Genomic DNA, 27,130 nt, shown 5'->3' with positions numbered 1-27,130 from the left:
TATGTATCACCAAAAGGTATTTATTCAACGTGATTTGCTGCATCTATGACGGAATACTCACATCGTAACAGGTCTCCGGGCTGGAATGCAGCAACTTCTTGACCAAGAATGAAACACGATGCACGTGCTTGGGAGATGCAAACGCAAGAACGGATCGCACTCGGTGGTCCGGCGGTACAAGTTTGAAGGAGGCGCGAAGGCAGCATGCGTTCCTGACAATCGAAGGCAGTGCCTGCGCAGTGGTGCTGTCATTGCTTTGGTCAAGCTTCCGTGTCTTCCATCAACAACACAGATGTTCCGTGGGATTGGGCGCCAGCTTTTATCGCCATGCTGGTCATTGCTTGACGTCCACCATCTTGCGCTCTCCCACTGCTTTTGTCCATTCCGATGGCTGCGACTGACTCCCTTATGCCCCTCGACCATTTTGACCTAACCTTTCCTCCTGCAGCACTGGGTGCGCCGTCTTCAATTGATGAACAGGAAGCCCTCCGAATTAGCAACGCAATTGATGACGAAATTAAGGTCGGTATTTTTTCGTTTTGGTTAGCGAGGCGTCACGGCAACGCTGATAACTCGAGTGCCAGCACGACCAGGAAGCAAGGAACCGGAGGAAACACAGAGAAATCAAAGGTTTGTCATGTCTTCGCGTAGGCAAGAGCCTCAAGACAACCATTGGGCCGTTCTCCCATACATTCACACTCCTGGTGAATGTGTACTACTTGTCCAACACGCGCTCTCTCTACTGCCATCTACTTGCCACGTGCCTTAAAACTCCCTAGCGCTTCGCGTTCTGGACATCTGGATTTGACTCTGATGTTTGTGTTCCACAGTGATGCTATTGGGACAGGCGGAGTCCGGTAAATCTACTCTGCAAAAGCAGTTCCAACTGCATTACGCCTCTCAGACTATCGACCATGAACGACCGTCATGGCGTCCTATAGTATACTTCAACATCCTCAAGGCTATCAGCATGATCCTCAATGAGGTCGACGACCAGTACTTTGCATCTCCGGACAACCCCCCTCATTCTAGTTCCTCGCCTGCTAATGCCTCGAGCTCAAGTTCAAGCTCAAGCTCGAACGTCGCAGGTACCACGAACTCCGCTGTTGCAGACCCGATGTGGTACGCCGAGCTTGCCTATCTCCGTGGTAAATTGCTGCCGCTAGTTGCGAGCGAGGATGCGCTAGCTGCCGAACTGAGTGGGGGAATCACCGTATCTGGTGGGCGCACTGGCGTGTACGTGCGTGCGGGCTGGCAAGTCACTGACGCCCGAGTGCCATTGTCCGACATCGGCAATGCGCCTTCTTCGAGGTCGTACACCATGATGAATATTGTCGGAAAGACACTGGCAGCATCGCAAAATGAGCTCAAACAGCTCTGGGGCCATGCGGCGGTCGTAAAATTGTTGAAAGAGCACAAGTTGCGGTTGGAAGAATACGCTGCTTTGTGCGCGACCTTGTTTCCTCGCGCTCCCCCCGATACTGATCCCTCTCGCCGAAGTTTCCTCGATAACATACACCGTATTGCACAGCCGGACTATCTCCCATCGACAGGTCCGTATCTCTCTGCCGGCATGTCTTCATTTATTAATATACATCGTTCTCAGAGGACATTCTCCATGTGCGGCTGCAGACACTCGGTGTCAAAGAACACGCATTCAATATTAACATGGGTGCTACGCAATACAGCTGTATCCTGTACGATGTCGGTGGGGCGGTGCGTACACCCCACTCTCTCACTGCCCCCTCATCTGACCGCAGTCATGACTCGTTCGTATCCACGACATCTCATCTCGACTCACAGCGCGGCCAGGCAAGTATTCCATTCCCTGAGTCCTCCGATATCATTCTCACGCCACTACATCTTCGTGGCTGGCTGGTGTCGGTAATCCAATAGCGGCAAGCGTGGGTGCCTTATTTCGAAGACGGTGAGCCTTCGTGATCTGCCGTGTGTTGGCCAAGGTTCTGTGCCTGGGAGCTTGTCCCTGGGGAAGTCCATCTGGCTTCCGTGTGGAGTGCCCAAACCTTCAGGCGACCTACGCCCATGGCTTCGCGCGGTCACGCTGGAGTTCCCGGTCGCCTCGAGGCCTCTTCGTGCGTCTCAACTGTTGTCGTGAAAACTGATCTTATCCGATACAGCAACTGCCATCATCTTCCTGGCTCCTATCAGCGCATTCGATCAGGTGAGCTGCGGTGCGCACCGCTTCCTTTCACGATTCTGCCGGCATCGCCGTCGATACTGATCAACGTTTGCATTTCCGCCTCCGTGTCTTCCTCGACGCCTTCTTTGTGTATGGGTTCACAGTACCTGGAAGAAGACCCGCGCACGAACAGGATCGATGATTCGCTCCAGCTCTTCACTACAATCTGCTCGAACAAGCTGTTGCACAAGGCAACACTCGTGCTTATGCTAAACAAGGCGCGTTTGTGCAACTGTATTCCTGCTCACCACTCCTGCTGACCTCTTGTCCGCTTACCCTCCTGTCAATGTTTGACGGTGCGCGTATGCGGTTACAGACGGACCTGCTGAGACAGAAGCTGGATGACGGGATCAAAGTCCGCAAATAGTACGTGTGGTCTTTCGACCCACTCCTCTGGCCAGGTACTTACCTGGTCTGGCGTGGGCGTAGCATTTCGTCGTACGGCGACCGGCCCAACACATACGAGGAGGTCTCGGAATACTTTCGCGCACACTTCATCCAGGTGCACAAGCGCAAGGACACGTACAATCGGCCGCTATATCTGGTGCGTGTGACCCTGCTGCCACGACTGTCGAGCATTGCTGATACAGAACTTCGCGGCGATGTGGCAGCACTTCACGTCGATGCTCGTGCGTGCTTCTTCTGCTGACTGATGAATCACTCGCTGAATGAATGGCGCGTATCAATAGGATACAAAGGCGATGCAGAGGATTATCGTGAATGGTGAGTGACGTCTTACGCTTGTCAAACGAGGTGTAAACATGACTTACTTAATGGCTGTGCTTCCATCTGTCAGTGGGCGAGTCAATCTTGAGAACACACATGGCCACGGTCGGGCTTGCTTAAGAGTACACTGGCCCCGAAAATACTTTAGTTGGATTGTCGTGGCTTTCTTACGGCTGGATGTGATAAACATGCGTGTTGTACCCGTGTAGTACTTCGTCGCCCCTCTGCGCGAGTTGTATTGTTGATGTAGCATTGCTTTGGATGGAGTGAGATAGAGTAAAATACGCAGAATGTCATTCGATTTTAAAACTCGCTACCCAGTCAGGCGATATGGTTGTATTACACAGACAAGCCACTTGAGACGACAGGAAGTAGAGCGAACCATAGACCGTACTGAATGGCAACTAATTTAAAGTAGATGATTTACTTGTGATCTGTACACAAGACAATCAGTGAAGACGTTTTCAACCAGTCGTACGTTGTGAGATTAACTGCTTTACGGCGTGGCGTCCAACCGCACGACACACGGATATCATCCTCATGCGTGCATACGAGTTCGATGGCGATTTTCATACTTCAGCTTCCGCTGCAAACGAGTGACGTAGACGACGGCCTGACATAGAACGTCAGCCATGTGCCGAAGCCCTAGATTATTGATTATTGATAATTCGCCCCGACTTACAGTTGCTTACTTTCTGCAGGACCTTAGATGCTAGTTCATCGGCGAAGATAGGCGAGGGATCTGCGCCTGTCGCTGTCAAGGAAGGGATTCGCGTTCGGCCTCGACGAGGGCGTAATCCACACGAGAAGACATGGCGAGAAGGGACCTTAGTGACGATGTGATCCAGTCCTCCCAACAAAGAAGGGAGGGGACGACGTCCATGGTACAGTGTCGTGACTTGAAAGTTGGAGCTTGCAGTCAACGCTGAGGCCCAACTAGCAGAAGAATTTTAGCTGTGTACCATCCTGGGACTGATACAACATCGTAGCAATAGCGAAAATGACTGAGCTTAAGCGTGCAGCATTACGCCCGGTATATGCGTCGCGGAGATCATATTCGATCCCTCAGTCATAGAGGGAGTAAAACAAGGGTCAGTAGTTAGAATTCAGCAGTCTCAACACACACGAAGGGAATAAAGAACCTCCGATACCACAGTGCGCCATTGAAGCGCACAATTAGGTGGCAGTGATGATGGCTATGATATTGGACGAGGATAAACCGATGACGGACTACCAGGCCCTTGGAAGAGCAACTACTTGCCGGATGATCAAGTTTAACTGAATTGCTGCCTCGTTTGACTGTAGATGTTGGGATGGCGTCAGATGGGAAGACGAGAGCATCGTCTATCAGCACTGGGCGAGAATCCAGTCCAGAACAGGCTTGATGGGGATCGAAGGGCGACCATTTCGCAGCCCGCATATGTCAGAGCTACCGACCTCTCCTTATCTGAGTCCATAACTAAAAGTTCAAACTTGAATACATACGTGCTGACCACGAGAATTTGAATTTCTGAGTACATGGACTAAGCTTAAGCGAAGTGGATCGACAACTAACGTGCTGAGACAGAGGTGCTACTCGCCTCACTTCTTTCCATACCTGAGAGTACAAATTTGCACACACGTGAGGGAGAACAGCTAGATCTTCTGTTCGCCATGTGCAGGATTCATGGACTTTTCTGATCACACAAAGTCAGCTCGAAAAAACCAACATGCTCACTTGCCAGCCGATGCGCTCTCGTGGAGCTGTTATTGCCACCTCGTCCGAGTGCATACCTGCATTTTTATTGAAATATGGAATCCGACGAGTCAAGAACAGCGACGTACATCTTTCAGCAATGTGCAAGAACGAGATTTTTTTCTGCGGATTCAACTTGAGCTAGCGGGTACACAGACGATAAACTCTGGCGCAACTGCTGCTCTCACCACTTGTATTTCCGTACCTGAAAAGTCAGACATGGACCCTGATGAGGCGAAGATAGCTACGCCTTTGTAAGCACTGCCAGCTTTTCGAGTATACAGAATCAGAAGAAGCAAGCCGAGCATTGCAGAACGCGATGCCGGTCAAGGGTGGCCGACACTCAGATTGAGTCACTTGAGACCCTCCCAGATTAGTACTGAGTGAATGTAAGTTTTGCCCGCCAACCATTTGTCGCCCATACAAATTCAATGATAAAGTTTGCATATATAACCAGGACTAAAATGAGGACTCAATTAGCCAATTAAATTTGTTACTTGTGCAAATACATACCGTTTTTTGTTCGCAAATGGTAACTTTATAGAGAGCGCAAAATTCATCATTTGGGTAGCAATCTGAGTCGGTCTCTGGTGAGTTAAGCTGAGGCTGTGTGGCACCAATAGTGCTCGTTCTTGTACGTTCACAGCCACTTTCGCATCCCTATGACTTCGGGCGGTGGTATCCTACGCGTCTCTAGTGTCTGTGAGCGATGCGGCATGCTCGAACCTCCGACGGATTCGACTGGCAGTGACTCGATGAAAGACTCTCCTAACCGCAAACAAGAATAGTCATGTTGCACACAGCATCTGACTCGTTGTGAGCAGATATAAACCGGGTTGCCAGAGAGAATAGAAAGCCAGAGACGAGAAGTCCGCAGACTCCGCAGAGTCCGCGGATAAGAAGCGTGGGAAGGTCTGGGTAAGGGCGGGTGGCGGGTACTGCGCTCCAGCCACATCAGCGTAAACATCGTTTCTTTCTCTGCACTCATCATCCAAGTTTTATATCACAACCATCTCAATTCCTATCCTGTGGCTTCGCTTCGTAGCTACTTACTAGCATGAAGCTAAACGTTCCACTTCTCCTGGCTAGCGCCTGTCTCGGTATGTGTATCTGCTTGGTATCTGCCCACATATTCCAACTCACCGCTCACTTCTGCGCACAGTCACCGCCAGTCCTCTGCGCGTTGTCGTGACGTCGCACCAGGAGGTCACCAGCGGAAGTGACGCTGCAGTCGCCCGCATTTCGAATGTGGTAGCTCAAGTCTATCCGCCGCCGCCCGGTGCGCCTGGCACGAAGCACCACTGCTCGGGCTCGTTCAGAGACAAAGCCATCCACCTGTCCAACAGGATATTTGGCATTCCCGCCTTGCCTCCGCCGCCCAGCGTTTGGATCATGAACCACGGTCCTGCCGTTCCCCCGTTCGCATTCCCCGAAGCGCTCTCTGTCGAGTTTGAAGACAAGCACCACGTCCACGCTCACGACCATTTCGATGGCGAGGAAACCGAGGAGACGCAGGATGGCTTGAAGATGGAGATGGCACAGCCCTCCCATGGCGCGGGCCGCGGGCCTCACCGCGAGTTCGCTCCCGTACACATTATGCACATGGGCGGGCACAGACACCGCTCCTTCCTCCGCCGCATACACTTCGCACTGATGGCACTTGGTCCCTGGGAAGGGCGCGCCGTCGCCTTCGTTCTCGGTGCGTGCCATTTCTTGTCTCTCCGTACATTCGGACGTACTGACACTTGACGCTCGTGCAGGTTGCGGCATCGGCGTGCTCCTCCGCATGCTGTTCGTCATTGGCGTCGTCCTCGTCCGGGCTCTCAAGGGCCGGCGCGGAGAGCCTGAAGAAATTGACGTACTCTTCGAGACTGACGCAGCCGAGGTTGTTCCTCCGCCGCAGTACACAGAGAAGGTTCCTGTCGCGGTCGAGGAGAAGGCTTCAGCCCCGGTGCAGGTGTGATCGCCCGCGTGCGCCGCAGTCAAGATTGTCGGACCTCTTCCACCGTTGGACCAGCCGAGGGCCGTGGCTGCTTACAGGCTGGACTTCCAACGCGCCTCGTTCGTGTCTGAGTGTCCGTCTCCACTTTCTGTCTTGATCGTATTACCGTACTCGTTCTTTTACCCCTTCCACTCGCCATTTCTGATTGACCACTTGTTGTACTACCTACCTACCTACCTATGTTGGCCTTTTGGACATCCTTCCTATCTCCATTCCCGTTTCAGGCCCGGCTCAGTCCTGCCTATCGACATTTCCTTCCCAGTAGGTTCCTCAGACTGGTGAGTTTCAATCGGTCGCACGATAGACTGTCCTGTCCCTCACGGATAGTCCGTTTACTGTTACCTACACCCGTCGGAGAGGTTGCCAATGTGTTTGAACAACGTATAATAAACGAGCTCTGCTCTTAGACGAGCATGTGGGTATACCCATTGTTGAGCAAAGGCTTAGGAATTTGCCTCCTGTATTTTCACAACGTTGCAAAAGCTTTTGGACCACCTTTGTCCGTGATGCTCTCTGCTCTCAAAGATACGAAAACTGTCCGTGGCGTGCTCGGCAGAGCCATTTCTATGCTACAGCCGGTCGCAAGCCTGAGCATCTTCGATCCTTCAGGTATCAAGCCTGTATCACATCGTTTAATTCAAACATTGAAGTCGGAAGAGATAAAGATCGCAACACTGTTAACGAATGGGACTACAATTGGACACAACAATTTAACTGTACGAACATGTAGAGAACAGCAGTTGGTATATCATGCGAAAACAAGGAGACAAGATAAAACTGTACGCAACGCAAATACTATAAGATATTATTTAGCTTGGTTCTGGCTGTGGTCCGGGACCAGGTAATATCACGTCTTCGCCCTCGTCACTTTCGGGCCATTCTCCCGTCCCATCAACGAGTCCCGCTTTCTCCAGCTCCTTGAACTTCGCAAAGAATGCCTTGTAGCTCATACTGAGAAGTGGAGGGACCTCGGGGATGGATGGGACCGAGATAAACTGCGGACGAGAGAGCTGCATTGCGGGTTCTGACGGCTTTCGCCAAACAATGAAGTCGTTGAAGTTGGCGGGAGGCTCGAACTTCGTGAGGTTGTCGAATGGCTGGGCATCTGCACTATCCTCGGTGTCCTGCGATGCCATCATGCGACTCCATTTCCGGGATATGCGTGATTCTTGGGAGAGTCGCTGAGCACGCTTGCAAGCTCGTGCAACAGGATAGGATAGAAGATGAAACAACTCCGTCATTTCCGAGGGGATGGGAGCAAGCTGGGCAATGTGGATACGAGATGGCTGGCGCATCGACTTCAAAACATGCGATTTGAATGGAACAGTCTTGTCTATAAGGTGAGGGTGATCTTCTTGGAAGTGTATTGAGACCTGTCCATGTCGTGCAAACACTTGGGAACACCCTGGAAAGCATGTTTTGGTCAATCTTCATCGCAGAGCTGCCCAAGATGCAAATCTTACCTTGCACGGGGCATGGCAAATGCACCCTGACCAAATGGCTAAGTTCCACATGTGATTCTAGATCAGAGTATGTTCCTTGAATGCGACCAGTGCACTTCTGGAAGCAACACTCAAAGCCTCTATCCTGCAATAGCTCATAAGCACCTTTTGATCATTCAACTAGGTTCTGTTTAATGTTACCTTGTTTCTGGCTGCCTGCAGATGTAGTTGCATATGCTTGAAAACACGAACCCGGTCGGTTGAACATATCAGTGGTATGTATGAGCAGTGAGGAAAAAACTCGCACATGGAAGAGTGCACTCCAGCTATTCAACTCTGCCTTGCATATCCCCCACTCACAACTAATAGGAATTGGTTGCACCACCTCTTTTGTGATGCCAATGATACTTTCTAATGAGAGTACCACTGCCAATGGAGGGATTTTGCTTGGACTGATGAGTCGCATTGTCACATTAATTCATGTGTATGATGAAAATGTTATAAACAGCTGTAATGTCACATCAGATATCATGGCAACTAACACATTGGAAGACAATACACACATTATGCAGATGGTAGGAGTATCACGATAGGCAGGATGAAAGGAGAGGAGGACATTCAATGATCTGTCATTGTGACATGTCACACATCCAACCAAAAACTGTATTGGTCAGCCATTCTGTGCATATTTTGGCAGTGGCTGCAGAGTGAGGTAACAAATATGGAGTTGAAGCTACTATTTGTGTCACACTGATGAGTGCACACCCGACACAAACACCTAAACCCAACAACAATGAATCTGAGTGAGAGAGAAGGGCAATGCAACAATAAAATGATGCAAGTGGGTTCCAGAACCTCAACCAGAGTCTAGGGGGATGCTACCTGTAAGAGAATGAGGACTCGTGATGAAAATGTGAAGTTGGGTGACAAAATATGATGAAGTCATGAAAGTCAGAGGTGAGAAGCTAAAGTCACATTGAGATCACTGAAGTCGCAGGCAAAAAAGAACTAAATCACAAAGGGAGAGGAACTATCTGTGGTGGAAATGCTATGGAGAATAGTGCAGAGCAGGGGTATGGGTAACCCGCATGGGTACCGGTACCCTTACCCGCGCGGGTATGGGTACAGGTCACAATCTTGTGACCCACGTGACCCGCGGTATACCCGTGGCTGGCGCCCACATCAGGAAAACCCCACTTTCTCTTACAGACTTATTTAGACTTTTGGGTCCGACAACCCTTATTTAAGGCCATAAGTGTTTAAATAAGTCAAATTTCAGACACTCAGGGAATATGCCTTAGGCCCTTTTTGTCCTTATGTTCTTAAATAAGGACCATAAGTCCATTTAAGTTATTTAAGTGCCCTTTTAAGGAAAAGTTGGGTTTTCCTGATGCAGCCACGTCATGCTGTGAGCTGCTATCCGCCGCCACCTCCACCTCGCACTCACGCCCCTCGCCGAGCCATACCTCATTACTGGTGTGGGTGACGCCCTGCGCGCATACGATGTCTCTGAGCTGGACGAGCCCGAGCTCCTCGGTACGGTCGATGGGCATTGGCACGATGTCACCGCGCTGCAGCTCTGGATGCGCAGGATCCCCGCGGCCGTCGAAGGCGGGCAGGTGCACATCAAGCTGTAAATTGTGAGCGTGAGCTTGGACAGGACGATCCGGAGGTGAAAGCTCAGCGGTGGGTGTCCTGCGATCATGCAGGGATCAGTGGCTGATACTTTGTTGTTGTGTAGAATTATTGCATCCTCCGCCACTGTGTGCTCGTGCCCGCTGTCCTGCCTGTGCGCTCGTGTGCGCATCCTCTCTGTGTGCTCGCACCCGCCCTCCTCCCTACACACTCGTGCCCACCCTCCCTATGCACCCACAGCTGTCCTCCCTGCGCACGCATGCCCGTCCTCTCTGTGTGCTCGCATTCGCACTCCCTGTGCACCCGTCCTCCCTGTAGTGTAATATACATATATATTTTAATAGAAATAAATCCATTTGAGGGTAAAAAATTGAAGAAAACCCGTGGGAACCCATAGGTACCCGTGTAAAACCCGTACTCGTGAGCGCGGGTACGATACCCTCACAGGTACGGGTACAGGTAAGCCTCAGGATACCCGGGGGTATACCCCTGCTCTGCACTAATGGAGAAACACAGTATTTGCTGTCTTGACAAAGTCAGTCAGTCAGTCTAATGCAAAAGTCAGAGTAAGACTAACACAGGTGGTAAGATATGCCTCATTCATACACAACTACTACCACGTGGCCAGTTTTGTCCATTCTCCTCCTCACACCTCGACACTCTGAATAATCGGTTTCTGCATAATTTTAGCTATGGCAAATACTATAATTTCTGCTGAAACCAATTTTCTTTAATTAATGTTGTTGTTGAAGAGAATGCAAATCAGTTGCCACATGGTGTGGTCACGCATGAATGAGGCATATCTTATACATTAGCAAAATCTAACTTTTACTTAAAGGGGTACTTAACTGACTCAAATAGACTTATGATTCTTATTTAAAGATATAAGGTCAAAAAGGAGCCTAATGCATATTATATGAGTGTCTGAAATTAGACTTATTGACACTTATTTGAAGACTTATTGCCTTAAATAAGGGTTGTCAGACTGAAAAGTCAAAATAGCTCCATAAGAAAAAGTTGGGTTTTTCTAATGTATCACAGCTTGGAGTATTACAGTATTGCTATGTTGCTATCACAGTGTCACTATGTCACTATCACAGTCACAGTCACAGTCTCTAAACACAGTATGCAGTCTTGCTATATCACTATGTTGCAGTGTCGTAGTGTTCATCAGGAAAACCCCACTTTCTCTTACGGACTTATTTAGACTTTTGGGTCTGACAACCCTTATTTAAGGCCATAAGTGTTCAAATAAGTCGAATTTCAGACACTCAGGGAATATGCCTTAGGTCCTTTTTGTCCTTATGTCCTTAAATAAGGACCATAAGTCCATTTAAGTTATTTAAGTGCCCTTTTAAGGAAAAGTTGGGTTTTCCTGATGTTGCAGTGGGTATATCACAGCTCGAAGTCGCTATTGCAGTGAACACAATTTCTCAGTGATCTAAAGTGAAGGGGGAATTCTCCATGTCCCTGACATTGCATGGTCAGGTACTGCCACCGTGACAGATGGGCCGTTCTCAGCAGGTTGTCTACGAGGCAACACCATCGAAGCTGGTGTATACTGCTGCACATGATGCTCTTGCACATTTGCATATCTTGACTGTGGTCCCTATCAATGTCATATGCATCCCAGTCTGAATCTGCTGCAACATCACTGTATCTGGAGCCCGATAAATTGCATAGACATCACAGTTTCTATCGGGCAGGGAGACAGCGGCGTAGGTAGACAAGGTCGCTAATCATCTTTACAATCCACCCTCATGCGTGCGCTGTGCCTCGGCGGCCTCCCCGTCTTGCCAGCTACAAAGAAGTGTCTTCAAGTCCATCCCATGCAAGTGGGTCCGGCATCTACTTTACCAGGCTTTGTGCTGTGACCATACTGACGGTCTCCATTCCGTTACCCACTGGCAGTGCGTGGCCCAGATCTGCGGTCTCCATCGGGAGGGGAGGCAGCAGCGCAGCCTCACCAAGACAAACTATTGCACTTACACTCATCCTGCCCGCCTTGCCCCTCGCCGCCCTGCCTTGCCAGCTGCGAAGGAGCATGTCCAAGTCCAGTACGCATCTCGTGCAAACCAGTCTGGCACTTCCTTGCTCATTTCCCCTCACCCATCCAGAGAGAGCGTCGGTCCTCTACAGGCAACTTTCTCTGCAGTAGCGTGCTTTAAGTACTGCGTTGGCCGCACCCCTTCCCCCCTTCCCATCTCTCATGTCTAGTTTGACCACCCTATTGTGTCTGGCTAGCGAAGGCGGCGTATCCAGCTCATGGGACCACAGCGATCCTTCACGATACTGTGCACACAACGGCTTCGTTTACATGCCGGTTTTCTGTTGGCGGAAGATACGGCCCCGAGAATCGTGAGTCCGAAGTTACTTTTTGTGGAGAGCTTCATGGCAGAGCTTGACAAGGATCTTCAGAGCAATTCGACTAATGTGAGCAATTGGCCACGGGCACTGACTTGGCCTTCCTTTCGTACATACAATTTCAATGACGCCACAAACTCTCCTCGTCGTCGCAGCAGTGTTCAACATTCCCAGGGATGCGTACATATGCTCCCAGAAAGTATTCTAACATGCGATTGATTCGTCAGTGTGGTGGTAGAGAAACAACGTAATCGACACAAGTGTCCGTAGATACAGTGGTGATACCGGCGCCGAAAACTTATAAGTGAGCACAAATGGAACGAGGATTCGGACAAACCCAGGAGAACGAAATGTGCAGGGTACGTGTAGTATTACGAGACAGCGTAACGATAGGGTGATAAAATGGAAGGTTACCTAGGTATGCGTCGATAGCGGCAAGGGATACTTGTGTGGCGAGCGGTGATGCGTATGATGAGACGTCATTCAGTCGAAGCCCTCAACCTTTACGTTCCAGATCCAGCGGCCCTCCACGAAGCCCTTCGCAGTGTCCTCAAGGACGATCTCATTGCGCTTCTGCACGTAGACCTGGAAGAGCGGTCCGCGTAAGCAGGTACATGTGCATAATGTTGTGGAGGGACGTACGGTCTTATCGGTCACCTTCTGGCGGAGCGTCGTGATAATCTCGGGCTCGATCGGGGACTCAATCAGTTCAGAGAGCTCCTCCACCGCGCGCTCAAGATCCCTACATCGCTTGTTGAGCTTACCAGCCGGTGCCGCGGTCAAAAAATAAAGTAGAATAACTCACCGCTGGTTATCCTCAAACAGCTCCTTCTGGTTGCCTGCGTCCATGTAGTACGCCATGCCGTACGTCCACATAAGTGTCGTGCGGCAGCGGATGACCTCATCGACGGCCTTGCGCATAAACTGCACCTCGATCCACGAGAGCGCACTCGTGATCTGCATCTCCTCCATTTTCTTCTCCGTCTTCGCGTACAACTCGACTGAGAGCTTCTTCGACTGCTCATGATTCGCCCACCGGTTGTAGTAGTGCAGGTACCGCTCGAGAGACGCGCGACTGCGAGACTGCGCGTCGCGCGCGTCTATGCTCGCTTTCTCGTCGTACCGGTTGCAGTTGTACCACGCGGTGCCGTGTTCGGTCCAGGGGCCTAAAAATACTCCTCAACACTCCGTGGACCTTCGAGTAGCATGTGCACGCACCCATGCATACCCAGCAAAACTCGTACTTGCATTTCTTGCACGTCATATGGCTGCAGCACAGGTAAGCTTGTGTATCCGATGGTGAATAAACTTGCATCACTCACTTGCATCCGCCGTTCTTCTCGATCGTGCTCTGGCATTTGCTGCACTCCTTGGTATTGCTCTTGATCCAGTTGGCCGTCTCGCTGTCGTCGCGACACTTTTGCAGCCACATCTTCGCAACCGCGCATATAACGGGCCGGTGGTCGCTCTCCACGGAACATCCGAAGCAGAACGTGTGCGTCGCGTTCGCGCCACATTTCACAATCGGCACGATAGTTGCGAGCGTCGACTTCGACGCACCCGCGGGACAAGATACGGTGTATGTACAGGACGGGTACGGGCAGTACTTGAGCGCGGGCATGCTCGCGACGAAGTGACGGACAAGCAGCTCCTGGAAGCGGACCCAAGTCGTCGCGTCGTCTGCGAGCGCAGTGCGCACGAACGCGTCAGGCGCGACGAGGGCGCAGCCCTCCGCCATGCACGTTATCCAGCTCTCCGCCTCTGTGCGTACCTTGGAGTGCGCGTACGCCGCCCAGCAGCTGGTACAAAACTGGTGCCCGCACGCCAGCGCGAGCGTTGCTATCTGCGTGTCGTCGAAGCAGATCGGGCACACGAACGGCTGCGCCTTCGTCACCTCAGCTGGCGGGCTCACCCGCTCCAGAATCTTCGTCTTGCCCGACTTCGGTGCCTCCGCCGTCGTACGCCGCGTGGTCCGCCGCGGGCCGACCAGCGTCTGGCGGGTAGAGGAAGATTGGGACTGACTGCGCGACGACGAAGATGTTGGAGGATCTGCCGATTTCTCTGGCGCGGAGATGCCCGCGGCGGTAGCAACCGCGGTAGGGTTGTCCATATATTTCTCGATGAGCCTCTCCTTGTTCCAGTTTATGTGCCGCAATAGCAGCGACGCAACATCTGGCTGCGGAAAACATTAAGCAGCAATATAGAGGGAATACATATGGGAGAGAACTCACCCCGACCCCGAAGATGCTGCTGATGTGATCCACGTCTGCTTTCATGAGCGCCTCGACCTGCGACTGGCTGAGCGACTCATAATCCACCTCGTAGACTTTACGCCTGCTGCCTGAATCGAATCCGTCATTCAGTCCATCGATCTCCATCTCAGAGGCTGAGCCTGGCAGAGTACTTGATCAGTAGGCGAGGAGCACGAGTCACAGTGCACCCACCGTCATCTTCGTAATCAAGCATATCTTCGTCCTCGTCATAGTACTCATTGTCCTCATCGGAGTAGTCGTTGTCTGATGACATGTTGATGGTGGTGGCTGTTGTGGTGGTAGGGAATATGGCTTGCCTGCGGTCCGCACGCGGTCGCGGTCGGGCAATGTGAGGAAGCGCCCACAACTCAATATATCGGAGGAAGATTTCGCACTCCGATATACTCTCAATTATTCAATTATTCAACTCCTAACCCTAAGCGGAGAAATTCTCCAACCCTTTCCTGCATCTGTACAGGTGCAGATCGTGACTCGAGAGAAGGTGGATAAAAAGTTGGATGCACAGGCTGATCGTCTCTAGATCACCTGCACGTCCGCTCCTGCTGCACAGAAAATTCCCTCTCGCCCACGGCCTGCTCAGAAATATGGCGACAGAATCCACAGGATCGCACAAGGACCCAGTGACGGGCGAGATGATCTCCAAGCAGTGCGTCCGACTATCCAGGCTATGTTCTGTGCACCGCGTTTGACCTATCTAGACGCGATCAGGGAGCTCAAGCGACGTGAAAAACAGAGGGAGAAGGAGGCAAAGAAGGCAGAAAAAGCTGCTGCGCAGCCCCAGAAGCCTGCTGCAGGCCCGAAGGCTGCTGCAGTCAATGAAGCCGATCTCAACCCTAACGTGAGTGGCATTCTCGACCTGCGCATGCGGAAAGCCCGACTTCATATCCTGAGGAGCCATCTAATGCGGCGGTGAACTTGTACCAGTGGCTGTGGAACTAGGATATCGATGGTGTCCTAGTTCTACTTCGTCATTCGAGAATACTTGGCCATCTCATTTTTGATCTTTCCTTGGACAGCAACTGACACAGTCAGTTGGCTTTCCCCGTTACCCTGTTTGGACTCCTCCTCGAAAGTTCTGATGAGATGAGAGGGTATCTGTTTGCTGCGCGTTGCAAGGCACTATTGAAGCTGAGAGACTGCTGTGTCACTGAATGCAGCAGCTTGGCAGGGGATTGCTAATTACGTCGTGTGATCTCCAATGTCCTTCCCATGTAGAGTTATGCATGTCCTTAGTCTCTATGACGCATTGAAATGTTTCACACATTTGGACTGTGCATTAACAGCAGTCCCTGTATCTCCCCTACTTCGTTCCGATTTCGTTCACATACTGACGATGTTCAACGGGCAGCAATATTTCGAGATGCGTTCTCGGCATGTCCAGAAGCTCAAGGAGACCCAGAGTCCAAATCCATATCCTCACAAGTTCAATGTCTCGATATCCATCTCGGAATACATAGAGAAATACGGTCCCGAGGGTAAAATCAAGCCCGGAGAGAAGTTGACCGGTGCTGTCGAGTGCCTCGCAGGACGCCTCCACAACATGCGCGAAAACAGCAAGAATTTGCGCTTCTACGACCTCCATAGTGAGGGCAAGAAGGTGCAGATTATGGCGACCAAGCAGTAGACTTCATCCAGTTCCTTCTAGCGTGCCTATTTCCTCACACAAGTTTCACAGAGACGCTAAAGACCCAGAAGGGTTTGCGACCCTTCACGACAACTTTCGTCGTGGCGATATCGTCGGTGTCATTGGTACGCCTTCCAGGACCAAGCTGGGCGAACTCTCCATCGTCCCCTCCGAAACATTTCTCCTCGCTCCCAACCTGCACCAACTACCCTCCGGGCACTTCGGGCTGAAAGACCAGGAGACGCGGTACCGGAAGCGCTACCTCGACCTGATCCTCTCTGAAGACACGCGGCGTATTTTCATCACGCGGAGCAAGATCATCAACTACGTGCGGCGGTTTTTCGACAACCTGGGCTTCCTCGAGGTCGAGACGCCGATGACGAGCATGATCGCGGGTGGTGCGACGGCGAAGCCTTTCATCACGCACCACAACGACCTCAACCTCGACCTGTACCTGCGCGTCGCTCCGGAGTTGTATTTGAAGCAGCTCGTCGTCGGCGGGCTCGACCGCGTATACGAGATCGGACGCGTGTTCCGCAACGAGGGCATCGACCTCACCCACAACCCCGAGTTCACGATATGCGAATTTTATATGGCATACGCGGACATGTATGATCTCATGGACCTCACCGAGAGCCTGCTCGAGGGCATGGTACGCTACCTGACTGGCGGGAAGACGACACTCCAGTTCCATCCAGAGGGCAAGGGGAGTTCCAAGGTATACGAGCTCGAGTTCAAGCGGCCATGGAAGAGATACGACATGATAGAGACATTGGAGGAGAAGCTCGGTGTCAAATTTCCACCTGGCGAGACACTTCACACAGACGAGGCGAACAAATTTCTACGGGATGTGTGTCAAAAGGTGAGGACGCGTCGAAGGCGATGCGATGTCATTTTGAGGCTGACGTGACGTTCAGCACAATGTCGATTGTAGTGAGCCTCGCACAAATGCTCGTCTCCTGGACAAGGTACGAGCGGATCACATAGATCCGTGAACTCGATAGCTAACGCAGACGTTAGCTCGTTGGCGAGTTCATCGAACCGCTTTGCATATCTCCGACCTTCATCGGTCAGTGAATTTGCCTAATGCTGCCTAGACAGACTCAACTGAAGCGAATTTTGCAGTGGGTCACCCACAAGTCATGTCGCCGCTCGCCAAATGGCACCGCTCGCGACCAGGTCTGTGCGAACGTTTCGAGGGCTTCATGTGCGGGAAGGAGTTCTGCAACGCGTACACGGAGTTGAACGATCCGTTTGAGCAGCGGTTGCGCTTCGAGGAGCAGGTACGCCTTACCCTATCCGCGGCTATTACACGGCCTTCTCTGACACTGTGACGCAGGTGCGGCAGAAGGAGCAGGGCGACGAGGAAGCGCAGGGGATTGACGAAACCTTCGTCGACGCGTACGTGCCAATTGTCGGCGACTACTCCACTGGTGCTGACGTCAAATCACAGGCTCGAGCACGGTCTTCCGCCAACAGGCGGCTGGGGTCTTGGCATCGATCGCCTCGTGATGTTCCTGACGAATTCGACGAGTGGGCCTATCACTTTGGTGATTCTGTGGTCCTGATGCTGACGACCGTGACCACCGCAGACATCAAGGAAGTGTTACTCTTCCCTGCTATGAAGCCGATCGAGACTGCCACGAATACCACCGGGTCGGTGGGCCCAGGTGGGCAGATCTAGTGTGCTGGCTGCGGCGCAATGTTAATAGTTACCGTACTTATACGGGCAGAGACATATTTGATTGTGTAGATCGTGTAGAATAGAAAACTGCCCTACCCCAGACGAGACGTGATTCACAATCTAATGAGGCCCTCCCAGCTGACACGACGTATAGATCGCATGCCCGTCCCAGCTTGCAAGCCAGTAGTGGAGGACGACCACGAAAGTAAGAACAATGCTACGCCCCCATGATTAGTACATCCGTGGGCTATTGTCTACCATAGGGCTCCGCCCTCGAGGACAATGGCATAAACAGGATTTTAAATATATATAAAAAGCACACCTGTGAATTATGCAGTGTCGTACAATATTTACAACTACGGAGACCATTATGCACATGTATCTCTACCTCCGGAAGTGACAGCTAACATTAGAATTAGCTGCCATCGTCTAAGGTTCCAAGCATCAGTGTCCGCACGTTTTCCTCGTCTCCGACAATATTACCCACATCTTCTCCATCCGTCTTGACAGTATCGCAAGGGGGAGTCGTCGGCCGCTCGAACACCGCACCGACATTGTTCGCGCTGACGGCGAGCGCAAGGTCGTTGACGTAACTCGCAGCCGACTGCTGGCTCTGTGCGCGGACGAGCGCGACGCGGGCACTGATGAGCATGAACGCGATGCCGGAGATCGGGCCCCATGCGTCGGCGATCGCCAGCTGGAGGACAGAGCGCGACGCGTACACGCCGAGGTAGAGGGCGGTCCAGGTACTGGAGTGGGAGCGTCAGCGGTGGGAAGTGAACTCGAAGTGCGTTAGGTGCATGCGTACACGTAGAGGACGGCGCTCTCGATGCATATGACGAGCACGCGCTGCGGCGCAGAGAGTCAGATGAAGGTATGTTTCTGGGAAACGAACTTGACCGACCGTGAGCTTGAGATTGCCACCGCCGTAGGCCTTCACACCGGCGAGCCCGACGTCGGCGTGTGTCCGCCACAACTTGAACGCAATAAGTGCTGTTGTGAGGTGGTCAGCAAAGAGTATAACACCGTGAATTTCGCATACAAGAACACAATATGTTGGTGCTGGAAAAGACGGGGAGGAGGTCAGTACTACTTCGATCGGTGAGTTCAACTTAGTGGAGGGACACGAACACGAGCGTAAATGTAGTCGCAGCAGCGGTCGAGAAATCCTCTGGAGTATAAAAGGATCCAGTAGCTGCATTTGCTCTTGAGGCCAGATATGTGAGGGCCGCACATGAGGCTGACTCAGGACACGAGCACATGTGAGAAACACCAGGATGGTAGAGCGCACACTCACCGAGAGAGCCTAGGAAAAAAACTATAGGCAACGCAACAATCATTCTGCAGTACCCTGAGATCACCCAGAGGCGATAGATCTGTCCGACCGATATTATACGAAAGAGCAAAACTAAAGAGGACCGAGCCATACTCACGAGAATTGCATCTCCGAGAAGCAGCGTCACATTCACCAGGCCGATTTTCGCAATCGCTGCTGGTCTACTCGGATAGGCATAAAACTCCAAAGGGGATTTCCCTCCATCGAAGTGCACGAAGGCGTCGAATGCGCGCACGACGCTGAGTACCCAGTGCTAATCATGAATCCATCACCAAGTACTAGGCCCACATCGAGACGGAGGACTTACGGCGGTGATGGTCAAAAACATGGCAATTCCTGCCAAGAATAGAGGCCTTCGGAAAGCCGATTGAATACCTGCTTGTTCGTGCTTCGCTCGCTGGAGCAGAAACCACGTAGTAGTCACGAAGAGGACGAAGAAGATGCCATAGAGAAAACTTTCTATTGCTAGGGAAGCAAGATTGACGGAAACAAGAGGAACATCAGCCATAATGCGGGCGTAGCCCTATCGAAGGGAACGTTACGACAAGGGCATACACGGGCGTAGAGTAGACCGTGGTCTAATACTATCATGAAACACGGTACCGGTGTAAGCGCATACAAGTTTCATCGGACACTACTACTTCGTCTCGCGGTGCGCGCCTCCGGTGCCCCGACTACACACCATTGTCAGCCACATACAGTATCACTTTGCACACCCCCATCACTTTGCACACCTGCCAGGCACACTCTCAATTCTTACCTGGCTGACCTGCTTTTTTTGTCTATCTAGGAGTTTATTAGATCCTTCACTGTGCAAATACCCGAGGTGAACGGGGCAGAATTGCACAGGCAGGAAATTTTGAGATTGGCCAAACTGCAAGAACTAGCCGAGTAAGTAACACTTCTGTAGTATGTACAGTAAATGCAATAAAATGATGCTCCTCTCACACAAAAACACTATTTTATACAGAAGGCTGACATGTTTCCGAACATCTTTTGCTAAGAAAGGATTAGAGTAGAATTACACCCTGTAGGAAAGATTTATGGCTGGTGAAGTAGTCCCGACGCGTCGCGAAGCGGGCCTCGCGCCGCGCTGACGGACCGTTCCCACGGGTGTGCAAAGTCGTGCAGTTCGTGCAGTTCGGGCCTTGCTCAATCGGAGGGCTGTACGTTCCGCTCCCGTCCCGAATAAAATGTCGCAAAAATTGGTAGATACATCCTAAGGCATCTTAGAAACTTTATGTCTCCTCAGATTTGGGCAGCATATCGTGTGAGCTCCGAAAATCTAGTAAAGGCTATATGGTGTGCAAAGTCCGGCCATTACACTCTAATCTCAGGCGCTCAGGACTTAGCGTGGCCAGTGAGTTTAGTCGGTCTCGGGCGCCTGTGGAGGTATCCTCCGGGTGCCCAATGGGCGGCACCCAGGTGCTTGCCCCAGGTGCCGCACGTGTGGAATTTCCCAACTCAGTACATACGTACAGAAATGAGAAATGTAACTACCACGGTGTGGGAAGGGCGGGCAGCTGAATAAATCTAACCACCAGTTGCAGTTCAGTGCAGGAGCGGTCAGGCATTGCGAGCGTGCACCGAGAAAGATGACATACCTAGCTAGCAGGCGGCGGTTCAGAGCAGGAGCGTAGCGAGCTCCTGTCCGCGCACTGCTGGCTAGGTGCCCCTGCTGCATTCAGGCTATCCGCAAAATCAGGAGCACTCCCAGTTGGGTGTATCCGGCAGGATCCGCTCCCAATTGGCAGCACTCCCAGTTGGGTGTATCCGGCAAGGTCTGCTTCCAACCGGTAGCACTCCCAGTTGGGTATATCTGGCAAGAACTACCTCCAACCGGCAGCACTCCCGGTTGGGTGTGTCCAGCAGGATCTGCTCCCAAAGGGGGAGGCAGAGGCATGTGGGCCATGGCGAGCGTCGCCGGCAGCATTCAATTAGACTTGCATAATCGGCACTCTAACTATAGGTGTAGTGCACGTGGAAAATTAATTAATTAAAAGAAATTAATTAATGCTCATGGGAAGAGAAACAAAGAAAAGGTGCGCCAAAACGATGCAGCGACAAAGTGGGCGGTAACGTATAGGATAGGGGACTAGTGCTGCACTACTGTAGTGCATTACAAGAGGGACATACATTATGATGAAAATAAAGACTTGATCCTGTTGATGATGCGGAGCTATACCATTGAGTAAAGGGCCTGTTGGAAAGTAGCGCCCATAGTAGCACCCATAAAATTCTGGAGCCTCCAGAATTTTTCCCTTGGGACAGACAAGCTGAGGGCATGATTACAAAGAAAGATAAAGAAGGAAATTTGCTTATATAAAGTGGAGCGTCTAGAACTGTATATATACAGAAATCTATTTTAGGACGCGTAATCACGCGCCCCAACACATCTTGACCCACCATCACTACCTTCCTATTTGGGAACTAAGGCGCGATTTTTAACAGGTTATGAGCCCCGGCTCTAGCTAATAAATACTCGGATAACAACAGCCCCTATTGTGGCTACAAAAATTGTTACCCCCTTACTAGTACGAGAACAAATAATGTCGACCAGCGCTGATAATACGAGCAATAGCAATGCTTACCAAATCCCGCTCCTGAAGGAAGACAATTAGCTCCCATGGAAGTGCCGCGTTGAGGCCATCCTTAATGATAAGGGTCTCCAGGAGTATGTGACCGGAAAGACACCGAAGCCACAGCCGAGTAATGACCCGGCCAATAGGGCAGCGAGAGAGGTGGAGATTAGTGTCTGGGGAGAGAAGGACCTCAAGGCCCAGAACGTAATTGTGCTATCGCTGGGAGATTCTCAGATGGTTCACATCGCTGGAGCCGAGACGGCACGGGCCATGTGGGAGCAGCTTCACACAGTCAAGGAACAGCGTGAACAGCATGGGATTCTCACGCTGTGCCGGCGCTTTTACCAGATGCAAGCCAAGGAAAAAGATAATATCTCCAGTCACATCACACAGCTACGACAGATCCAGGAACAACTCCACCTAATGGGGAAGGTTGTTTCTGACGAGGATTTCCAGCTCATTCTGGAGGGCTGGGACTCTTTCCTCAGCTCTTACTTTGGCACCGTGGGCAGCAATGTTGGCGCCGAAGGTGCTGACAATGTGTGCCCTCAGCTTACATCACAAGAATTGATTGCCATCATTCTTGATGAAAATAGGCAAAGGCACGAGCGTGGCGAGCGCGGCCAATCCTCAGACCAAGTCATGGTTGCCAAAGGAAAGAAGTGCCCCTTCGGGGAATACAAAAAATGTTCAATCTGCGGAAAGTGGGGACATCTTGGTAATGAGTGTTGGCACCGCGACAAGGTCAAATGTATGAATTGCAGAAAATTCGGGCATAAGGCCATGGATTGTTGGGCTAAAGGCGGCAGTAAAGCCAGACGGGGCCCACCGATGAAACAGCAAAGGATGGAATGTGCTTACGAAGTGTGCGAGGTCGAACCAAAAGAGGATGAGGCAAAAATAGCCTATGATAATGATAGTGACACTGTATCTCTCAGATCTGATGGCAAAATCGCTTCTTTCTATGAGTGGTTTGCTGACTCCGGGCCAACTTCGCACATTACAAATCGTCATGAAGTCTTCGCGACCTATCAGGCGCTCGAAGATCACACGATCACGGGGATCAGACCGCAACCAATGCAGGTATTGGGCCGCAGTATGGTTGATGTCGAAAGTGAAGTAGGAGATCGGAAAGTGAAATTCCGTCTCCACAGTGTACTGTATGCGCCGACAGCACCCAATAGCCTCCTCTTCATCACGCGTTTGGACGACGCGGGAGGAAGAGTACTTATGGGTAATAGTCGTGCAATACTAATAGATAAAAATAAACACACTCTTGCTATAGGCAAGAAAAATGGACGACTATATTCGTTGAAATTGCGTCCAATAGTTCTGCAACCTGCGCGAACCTATACTGCTAAGGAATATGGCCCGCATACCTGGGAAGAGTGGCACAAGATCCATGGTCATATCGGGAAACCAGTGCTTATGCAATTATATCGCGAAGGGCTTGTTGATGGCCTAGAAATCTCGCCAAGCACAGATGAAATTAATTGTGAGGCGTGCATCCAAGCAAAGGCGACGCGGAAGCCATTTCCCAAAGAGACGGATAAATGCAGCAAGGTACCCGAAGAATTAACACACACAGATGTGTGGGGACCTGCGCAGACAGCTGCTCTACAAGGGTGGAAATATTTTATTACATTTATTAACGATTACAGTCGTCGAAGTACAGTACTATTTATGAGGCATAAAGATGAAGTAACTGAAAAGGTAAAGAATTATATTACCTATATCGAGTGTAAGTTTGGAAACAAACCCTTGCGACTCAGGCTCGACAACGGTCAAGAATACATGAACACCGAATTAATTAACTGGTGTCAAATAAAAGGGATTGAGATGGGTCTGACTGCGCTGTACTCACCATCCCAGAATGGAGTCTCTGAGAGATTGAATCGCACACTGCTTGGACTAGTGCGCGCAATGATCTATGTGAGAGATCTACCTCATTATCTTTGGGCTGAAGTGATTGCTCATGCAGTCTATATTAAAAATAGATCGCCTACCCAGGTGTTAAATGGGGCAACTCCCGAAGAAAAATGGAATGGGACGAAACCAAATATCTCGTACCTACAAGAATTCGGTTCCCCCGTATGGGTCCTCATGGAGGACGCAACGCTATCCAAGCTAGCGCCCTGTGCCAACAAATATATTTTTATTGGATACATTGATGGACCCAAAGCCATCAAATATTATGATGCGCACACACGCCAGATTAAAATCTCGCATAATTTCCAATTTTCTTCGAATTTCCCGGACCATTTGCCCGGCAATGCGCCTCACGTGCCACAAGAGCAAATAGGATCTGATGTACCTATCCTCACAGCACAGCGTGAGGGGGAGCAAAATATATTTCCAGACACTTTACCTAGCAATGCGTCAGATGTGCTGCATGCGGAAAGGAGACCCGAAGTCCCAAACCTCACAACAACCACAGACGTACGGCGTGAGGGGGAGTTAGAAACTTCCGCGCCACAGTCACCTTCCAAAAATCCGTGAAAGTGCAGACAGGATGATGATCCTGATCAACACGAGGAAAGTGGGACGGACGCACCAAGCCAGCCCAGACGAACCAGAAGAAAGACAGTTCAGCATGATTACCATCTAATGCATGACCCAGAGGCAGACGAAGATCTGGATAATGATCCAGATAAATCAAATGCCGAATTAGTCTATATTGCGATGAGCGCCCACGGAAATGCGGACGCGGACGAGCCAAAGACGCTCAGTGATGCCAAGAGATCACTTGAGTGGCCCAAATGGGAACAGGCAGTCCAGATGGAGCTCAATCAACTACAGGGTATGGAGACTTGGGAGTTAGTGGAATCTCCCGAAGACCAAAAACCCGTAGGAAATAAATGGGTTCTAGTCAAGAAAACAAACAAAGAAGGTGAAATAATTAAATACAAAGCCCACCTGGTTGCGAAGGGATATTCCCAAATCTCAGGCATGGACTATACCGAGACGTTCGCACCCGTAGTCCACCTTGAAACCATGCGAGCCATCCTCGGGCTAGCCACAATCTTAGATTGGGAGATCAGACAGATGAACGTGAAAGGCACCTATCTTAATGGAACTCTCAAAGAAGAAGTGTACATGTGGCAACCTGAAGGATACAGCAACGGAACGTATCACGTATGTAAATTGAAGAAAACCCTCTATGGGCTAAAGCAGTCTGGCCGAGAATGGAATATTATGCTGAACCGCAAGTTACTAGACGCGGGATTCAAGCGCCTATTTCGGATCCATGTGCATACATTCGGATCAAAGGTGATAAGATAGAAATTGTCACCGTTTGGGTAGACGATCTATTAATATTCACCAATGATTGTGCACTGATGGATTAATTGAAGAGTGAACTCCAAAATATGTTCGAAGTTACCGACCTTGGCAAACTCCGGAAAATTGTGGGGATAGAAATTGAGAGAGACCGTTCAAAGCGGACAATCAAAATCTCTCAGACAAAATATATTGAGTCTATCCTACACAAGAATGGGCTTATGAACGCCAACACAGTCGGGATGCCTCTTGATCCAAATACAGTGCTTGAAAAAGAAGAACCCAAAACCAATGATGAATGCGACCGAGACAATGGATATGCATCACTCGTTGGATCACTGATGTACGCGGCAATTGCCATGAGGCCAGACATTGCTCATGCCGTGCAACGGCTTAGCTCATTTACTGCCAATCCTGGAATGGCTCATTGGACTGCTGCTAAACGCGTCCTCTGCTATCTATCTGGAACACGAGAACTGGGAATAATCTACGGGCCAATTGCAGATGTCAAGCCCGAAGATCAAGCCAAATTCGTGGGCTACTCAGATGCAGACTATGTGAATGATATTCAAGATCGAAAATCAATCTCGGGATATTTATTCAAATTAGGAAATGGTACGATCACATGGAGCTCAAAGAAGCAAATCACGGTCGCGTCATCTACCATGAAAGCTGAATATATGGCATCTGCAGAAGCGGCAAAAGAAGCTGTGTGGCTCCGAACACTATTCAAAGAAATAGGTTTCGAGCAACAAGATCCTACGATTTTATTTGAGGACAATACAGCGGCAATCTCAATCACACGTGATCACCAATTCCACGCAAAATCAAAACATTTTGATGTAAAGCATCATTATGTGCGTGAGAAATTGAGGGATAAATATATTGATATCCATTACTGTCCCACGGAGGACATGATAGTGGATATCCTAACAAAGTTGCTCCCTAAGCCGAGGCATGAGAAGCTTACAAAGGAGCTCGGAATGCCCATCAGCTTAAGGGGGAGTGTTGGAAAGTAGCGCCCATAGTAGCGCCCATAAAATTCTGGAGCCTCCAGAAATTTTTCCTTGGGACAGACATACCGAGGGCATGATTACAAAGAAAGATAAAGAAGGAAATTTGCTTATATAAAGTGGAGCATCTAGAACTGTATATATACTGAAATCTATTTTAGAACACGTAATCATGCGCCCCGACGCATCTTGACCCACCATCACTACCTTCCTATTTGGGAACTAAGGCGCGATTTCTAACAGGGCCATTAGGATGAGTATACATGGCATGTTGCGGGACAGACACACCTCACTCTGTCAATTATGGTGCGCACACGAGCTCCCCGAGATTCTCCAACTCACTGCCCTGTAGCGTGCTAGATGCAGCGTTGTTGGACCCTGCAATGCACAGGCCAGGAATCGTGGACTGCTCGGAGAGGCTAGGGACTGTGGCATTGAGGGGACTATGGCCAGTGGGTTCTGCAGGTGCATGTGAGATCGGCACGTTGGATGTGGTGCTGAGTTGCAGTGATGAAAAGAGACAGGTGTCACCATACAGGCTTGGTGCAGTCAACATAAAACTTCCTGGAGTGTTGGTCATAGCCGTTTGCACCACAGGAGCAGTGAATGTAGATGGCGCAGGAAGATTACTGGTTGGTCCTGCAGCAGGAGATGAGAATGTGAATTCCAGAACAGCTTCAATTGCAGAGATCGTTGCTCGGCTCGTGGAAGGGCCTGCAACATTTGGTGCTGTCACTTTGGCCGCACATTGGCCTTTCTTGGATGTGCAGACAGCATTTTTTTTTGTTTTTTTTTGTTTTTTTGGAGGAGCATAGGGCTGGGGCAACGGACAAAGTCAGCCCCCCAGCCCAGCTAGGGTCAGGAATTACACCATTTTAAAGTCCTACCATGGGGGAAATGCATTTACGCACATCTATACGAGGTTAGATAGTGTGGGGCTCAGAGTAGCTATCATAGGCAGGTTCCTCGATAGGCGTTGACCCACGGGGCCTGCTCCAGTTACTCAATACCCACTAAAACCCCCGACTGTCCGATCCAATCGTCAGGAAGAAGGTGTTCATTATGAAGTGTGCCGCTCCATGTTTGGAGGACACAGGTTCAGGAAAGGGCTTTCCGCTCGAATTTTCGGTTCGTCATTGCTATGTCAAGTTCCAAACATTTATTAATGATGTTAGTCCAACGTCGTGTTATTTCTGGCATTGAATGCCATGTTTCCTTATCGTTCCCTCTGTCGA

The 27,130-nt window shown here is 50.5% G+C and overlaps 7 protein-coding genes across 7 annotated transcripts; 4 read left to right on the top strand and 3 right to left on the bottom strand.

The window, feature by feature from the left end:
• Positions 1–387: 387 nt before the first annotated feature.
• On the top strand, positions 388–3,046 carry SCP_0301420 (Guanine nucleotide-binding protein alpha-4 subunit; the record flags this gene model as incomplete). The annotated part of the gene is made up of 14 exons (XM_027755539.1): positions 388–522; positions 585–630; positions 831–1,446; positions 1,501–1,553; positions 1,607–1,716; positions 1,804–1,812; positions 1,897–1,927; positions 2,139–2,182; positions 2,305–2,418; positions 2,517–2,566; positions 2,630–2,744; positions 2,812–2,829; positions 2,890–2,923; positions 2,997–3,046. The coding sequence occupies 14 exons, from the start codon at positions 388–390 to the stop codon at positions 3,044–3,046; spliced, it is 1,425 nt and encodes a 474-aa protein (XP_027611340.1).
• Positions 3,047–5,718: 2,672 nt separating this feature from the next.
• Positions 5,719–6,624, top strand: SCP_0301410 (hypothetical protein; the record flags this gene model as incomplete). Its single annotated transcript, XM_027755538.1, has 3 exons — positions 5,719–5,761; positions 5,824–6,360; positions 6,422–6,624. The coding sequence occupies 3 exons, from the start codon at positions 5,719–5,721 to the stop codon at positions 6,622–6,624; spliced, it is 783 nt and encodes a 260-aa protein (XP_027611339.1).
• Positions 6,625–7,472: 848 nt separating this feature from the next.
• On the bottom strand, positions 7,473–8,571 carry SCP_0301400 (hypothetical protein; the record flags this gene model as incomplete). The annotated part of the gene is made up of 4 exons (XM_027755537.1): positions 7,473–8,068; positions 8,127–8,250; positions 8,307–8,342; positions 8,413–8,571. The coding sequence occupies 4 exons, from the start codon at positions 8,569–8,571 to the stop codon at positions 7,473–7,475; spliced, it is 915 nt and encodes a 304-aa protein (XP_027611338.1).
• Positions 8,572–11,500: 2,929 nt separating this feature from the next.
• SCP_0301390 (hypothetical protein) lies at positions 11,501–11,957 on the top strand (the record flags this gene model as incomplete). Its single annotated transcript, XM_027755536.1, has 3 exons — positions 11,501–11,575; positions 11,652–11,797; positions 11,858–11,957. The coding sequence occupies 3 exons, from the start codon at positions 11,501–11,503 to the stop codon at positions 11,955–11,957; spliced, it is 321 nt and encodes a 106-aa protein (XP_027611337.1).
• A 630-nt stretch (positions 11,958–12,587) lies between these two features.
• On the bottom strand, positions 12,588–14,630 carry SCP_0301380 (E3 ubiquitin-protein ligase dbl4; the record flags this gene model as incomplete). Its single annotated transcript, XM_027755535.1, has 7 exons — positions 12,588–12,689; positions 12,747–12,846; positions 12,910–13,270; positions 13,323–13,372; positions 13,427–14,280; positions 14,336–14,496; positions 14,549–14,630. The coding sequence occupies 7 exons, from the start codon at positions 14,628–14,630 to the stop codon at positions 12,588–12,590; spliced, it is 1,710 nt and encodes a 569-aa protein (XP_027611336.1).
• Positions 14,631–14,961: 331 nt separating this feature from the next.
• On the top strand, positions 14,962–17,754 carry SCP_0301370 (Lysine--tRNA ligase, cytoplasmic; the record flags this gene model as incomplete). The annotated part of the gene is made up of 11 exons (XM_027755534.1): positions 14,962–15,023; positions 15,086–15,215; positions 15,726–15,997; positions 16,053–16,863; positions 16,919–16,969; positions 17,022–17,070; positions 17,127–17,284; positions 17,341–17,402; positions 17,455–17,534; positions 17,594–17,671; positions 17,735–17,754. The coding sequence occupies 11 exons, from the start codon at positions 14,962–14,964 to the stop codon at positions 17,752–17,754; spliced, it is 1,773 nt and encodes a 590-aa protein (XP_027611335.1).
• A 346-nt stretch (positions 17,755–18,100) lies between these two features.
• Positions 18,101–19,529, bottom strand: SCP_0301360 (hypothetical protein; the record flags this gene model as incomplete). Its single annotated transcript, XM_027755533.1, has 8 exons — positions 18,101–18,434; positions 18,494–18,534; positions 18,590–18,678; positions 18,728–18,747; positions 18,817–18,925; positions 18,983–19,061; positions 19,119–19,274; positions 19,329–19,529. 8 exons carry the CDS (start codon positions 19,527–19,529, stop codon positions 18,101–18,103), a joined length of 1,029 nt encoding a protein of 342 aa, XP_027611334.1.
• Positions 19,530–27,130: the final 7,601 nt, after the last annotated feature.

Source organism: Sparassis crispa (genome assembly GCF_003851025.1).
Source record: "Sparassis crispa DNA, contig_000002F, whole genome shotgun sequence".
Classification (NCBI taxonomy): Eukaryota; Fungi; Basidiomycota; class Agaricomycetes; order Polyporales; family Sparassidaceae; genus Sparassis; species Sparassis crispa.
The sequence above is the reverse complement of the archived record's forward strand: the minus strand, read 5'-3'. Positions and strand labels throughout refer to the sequence as shown.